We start from the raw sequence: 3236 nt of genomic DNA on the forward strand, positions 1-3236 counted from the left end.
CAAGATTTTGTGTGAACATGTTTCCATTTCTTTTTGATATGTACCTAGAAGTGGAACTTCTGGGCCATCAGGTGACTCTGGTTTTCCAACGTGGCCCTGCTATTTTACATTTCGCCAGCAATGTACGGAGGGGTCCAATTTTTAAGCATTCTCATGAATGTTTTATTTTCTTTTATTTTTTTAATCTTTAATTTCTTTATTGGTTAAGGTATTAAAAATGTGTCCTCATCCCCCCAGTAACCCCCTACCTCCTCCCAACCCCCCCCCCCCCCCCACTCATGTTCTCATCCCTCTGTTGTCCATGTCCATTGGTTTGGCTTATATGCATGCATACAAGTCCTTTGATTGATCTCTTCCCCTTACCCCAACTCTCCCCTACATTCCCTTCCCTCTGGGGACTGATAGTCTGATCACTGTTTCTCTGTCTTTGGATCTGTCCCTGTTCATCAGTCTATGTTGTTCTGTATATTCCACAAATGAGTGAGATCATGTGGTATTTATCTTTCTCTGACTGGCTTATTTCACTTAGCATAAAGCTCTCCAGTTCCATCCATGCTGTTGCAAATATCAAGAGCTCCTTCTTTTTTACCACAGTGTAGTACAGTATTCCATTGTGTAGATATATCTGAGTTTTGTGGGTTTTTTTTTTACTGCATTTCTGTGAAATGCCCCTCCCCCCCGCCCCCCAAAGCATATCCCTGGAGGTATATCCCTAACAGAAAGGAGATTAGTGACTGCCTGGGGCTAGGGCGGGAGGACAGGGAGGGGGCACTGGGAAAGGGAGGTGACTGTTAATAGGTATGGGATTAAAGCCCTACAATTGGCTCCTCTCTGAGGGGGCGTGGCTAGGCCCTGGAGGGCGTGGCTGGACTTTAGGGCGGACCTAGCCAGCTTAAAACCCCGCTGAGGCAGGGTGACCCACACTGTGGTGGCTGTTAAGCAAGGAGGCATGGAGGAGTGCGCTTGCCTCTGCGGCTTGGGCTCTTCGCGGGGATGTCGGTGTCCTCAGGAGCGCCAGCGCCCAGCTGAGAAGGCAGCGGCCGAGGGCAAGCCGGCTTCGGCAGAAAAGCACCTCGAGGCCGGCGCAGCAGCGCGGTGCTGGGCGGGGAGTGGAGGAATCGCGAGCCCCAGGCCGCCCCCGCACTGCTCGCTGCAGGACCTGCCGGTGGAGATGCTGGTGGAGATCTTCGCCTTGCTCCCCGGCACCGACCTGCCCAGCCTGGCCCTGGCCTGCACCCAATTCCGCCACATCCTGCACATCGACAGCATCTGGAGACAGCGCTGCCGGGAGGAGTTTGGCGTTTGGGAAAACTCGCAGAATCTGCAGAGGGTAGGTACGTCTTACCGAGAAGTCTATGCGAAGCTGCTCCACCCATACAGACACATTTTGGGATTGTGGCAGCTAGATACTAAGGGCTTTAAAACACTGCTGTATGTAGCGGTGGACGGCTTACGCATTACTGGTTGGACGTACGTGCCTTGTCTTAACACCCACGTGGATGGTCCAATGCAATTCAAGCCCGCGTTCCGAATCCGCCTGACGGAGAGGAAATCAGCCGCGGTGGAGTGCATGGAAGGCCGCCACCGCAGGCCCCACAGCCGCCACCTGCAGATTCAGAAGGACAGGCTCACCAGCCAGTGCAAGAAGACAGACCACCGAAGGGATTCACCGACACGGCTTCGGGAGGAATTCGGGTCGGTGCTGTTGTTGGATGACACACTGCGGTATGACCGCCTGGCCTACCGCCGCCTCTACCTCCCGCCCAGCCACCCGGACGACCTCATCAGGCCAGGCCTCTTCCAAGGCAAATACGATCGCTGCGGCCTATCGATTGTCATGCTCAGATTCCATGGGAAATATGCCAGGGTCACCAATATCTCGGGACACCACAACGACATAGAGATCCAGCTCAAGCACCGCATCCAGCTGCGAGATGGCGAGATCTTCCGCGACTTCAACGAGCTCTCCCGCGTGGTCCAGGAGATTCACGAGCAGGTGCTCCGGGAGCAGGAGCAGCAGCAAGAAGACGGGACTGAGGAAAGCGAGAGCCATGGCTGGCAGAGCCCTGCCCAGCCCAGCATCGGGGAGTCCGGGGCTGCAGCTGCAGAGGAGCAGCCTGTCCCGTTTGTTCTGCCTGTGGGCGTGAGCTCAAGGGACCAGAACTACCCCCGGACCTGCAGGATGTGTTTCTATGGCGTGGACACTGGTACCGTAGATGGCTCAGTCTGGCGCGATCCTGGAGTCTTCATCCTGTTCGATGAGAACCACTTGGGGTTCATCCATCTGGTGTATAAAACGTTCATCCTGTTCGGCAGAGTCCAGAACACCTTCCAGAATGTCGAGGCACCATCCCCGCAGGCCTTCCTGGAGATGCGCAAGAACATTCAGCAGGTTTCCCACCGTGGTTTGTTTTTTTAATCCTCACCCGAGGATATTTGATGTTTAGAGAGAGTGGGAGAGAGAGGGAAAGAAAGAAATAATCGATGTGAGAGAAACACATCAGTTGGTTGCCTCCTGCCCAAGCCCGGAACAGGGCCAGGCTGGGTAGGGGCCAGCAATTGAGGTAGAAATAAACCTTAGACCAGTGGTCTCAACCTTCCTAATGCTGCGACCCTTTAATACAGTCCCTCATGTTGTGGTGACCCCCAATTTCATTGTTACAAATTGAACATAATTAAAGATAGTGATTAATCACAAAAAAATAAAGACATCTTAGTTAAAAAAAAAAAAAAAAAGTCACCTGAATGAAGAGATAAGATTAAGAGTTCTGCATAGACACCACTTATTATTTCTTTGGGTAAACTAATGTTTTAGAAGTTTGCAATTTTAATATCATGAAAACCCAAATACTTCTTTTCCTTCCTCTGACACTGCCTTAATTTAGGCCATCATCACCTCCCTCCTCAGTGCCTGAAACCACCTAATTGGGCTTCCAGTCCCATTTCTTTCTTCCTACTTCCTCCTTCCTGCTCTCACTGATTTCCATTTTATAACCCGAGTGGCATTTCTAAAACCTTTCCATATCTCCCCATTCCCTCTGGATAAAGCCCAAAGCATTCAAGACACTTCAGGGTGTACCCATAGCCAATCTCTGTAGCCTCTTTCATCTCCACAATTCAACCTCTGGCACTTGGTGCTCCAGCCATAGTATTCAGTTCTGTGCAGGTTTTCTACATGCCATGTTCTCACCCCAGGACCTTTGTACATGCTGTTCTTACTGTTGGAAAGCTTTACA

The 3236-nt window shown here is 51.5% G+C and overlaps 1 protein-coding gene across 1 annotated transcript; it reads left to right on the top strand.

The window, feature by feature from the left end:
* The first annotated feature begins 949 nt into the window (after positions 1-949).
* On the top strand, positions 950-2419 carry LOC118675759 (F-box only protein 31-like). Its single transcript, XM_036348558.1, has one exon. It carries the CDS (start codon positions 950-952, stop codon positions 2417-2419), a length of 1470 nt encoding a protein of 489 aa, XP_036204451.1.
* The last annotated feature ends 817 nt before the right edge of the window (positions 2420-3236 follow it).

This window comes from Myotis myotis, unplaced genomic scaffold (assembly GCF_014108235.1).
Source record: "Myotis myotis isolate mMyoMyo1 unplaced genomic scaffold, mMyoMyo1.p scaffold_m19_p_2, whole genome shotgun sequence".
Taxonomy (NCBI): domain Eukaryota; kingdom Metazoa; phylum Chordata; class Mammalia; order Chiroptera; family Vespertilionidae; genus Myotis; species Myotis myotis.

Excerpts from the sequence above, each read along its gene's own strand:
- LOC118675759 (XM_036348558.1), top strand. The coding sequence starts at position 950 with ATGGAGGAGTGCGCTTGCCTCTGCGGCTTGGGCTCTTCGCGGGGATGT.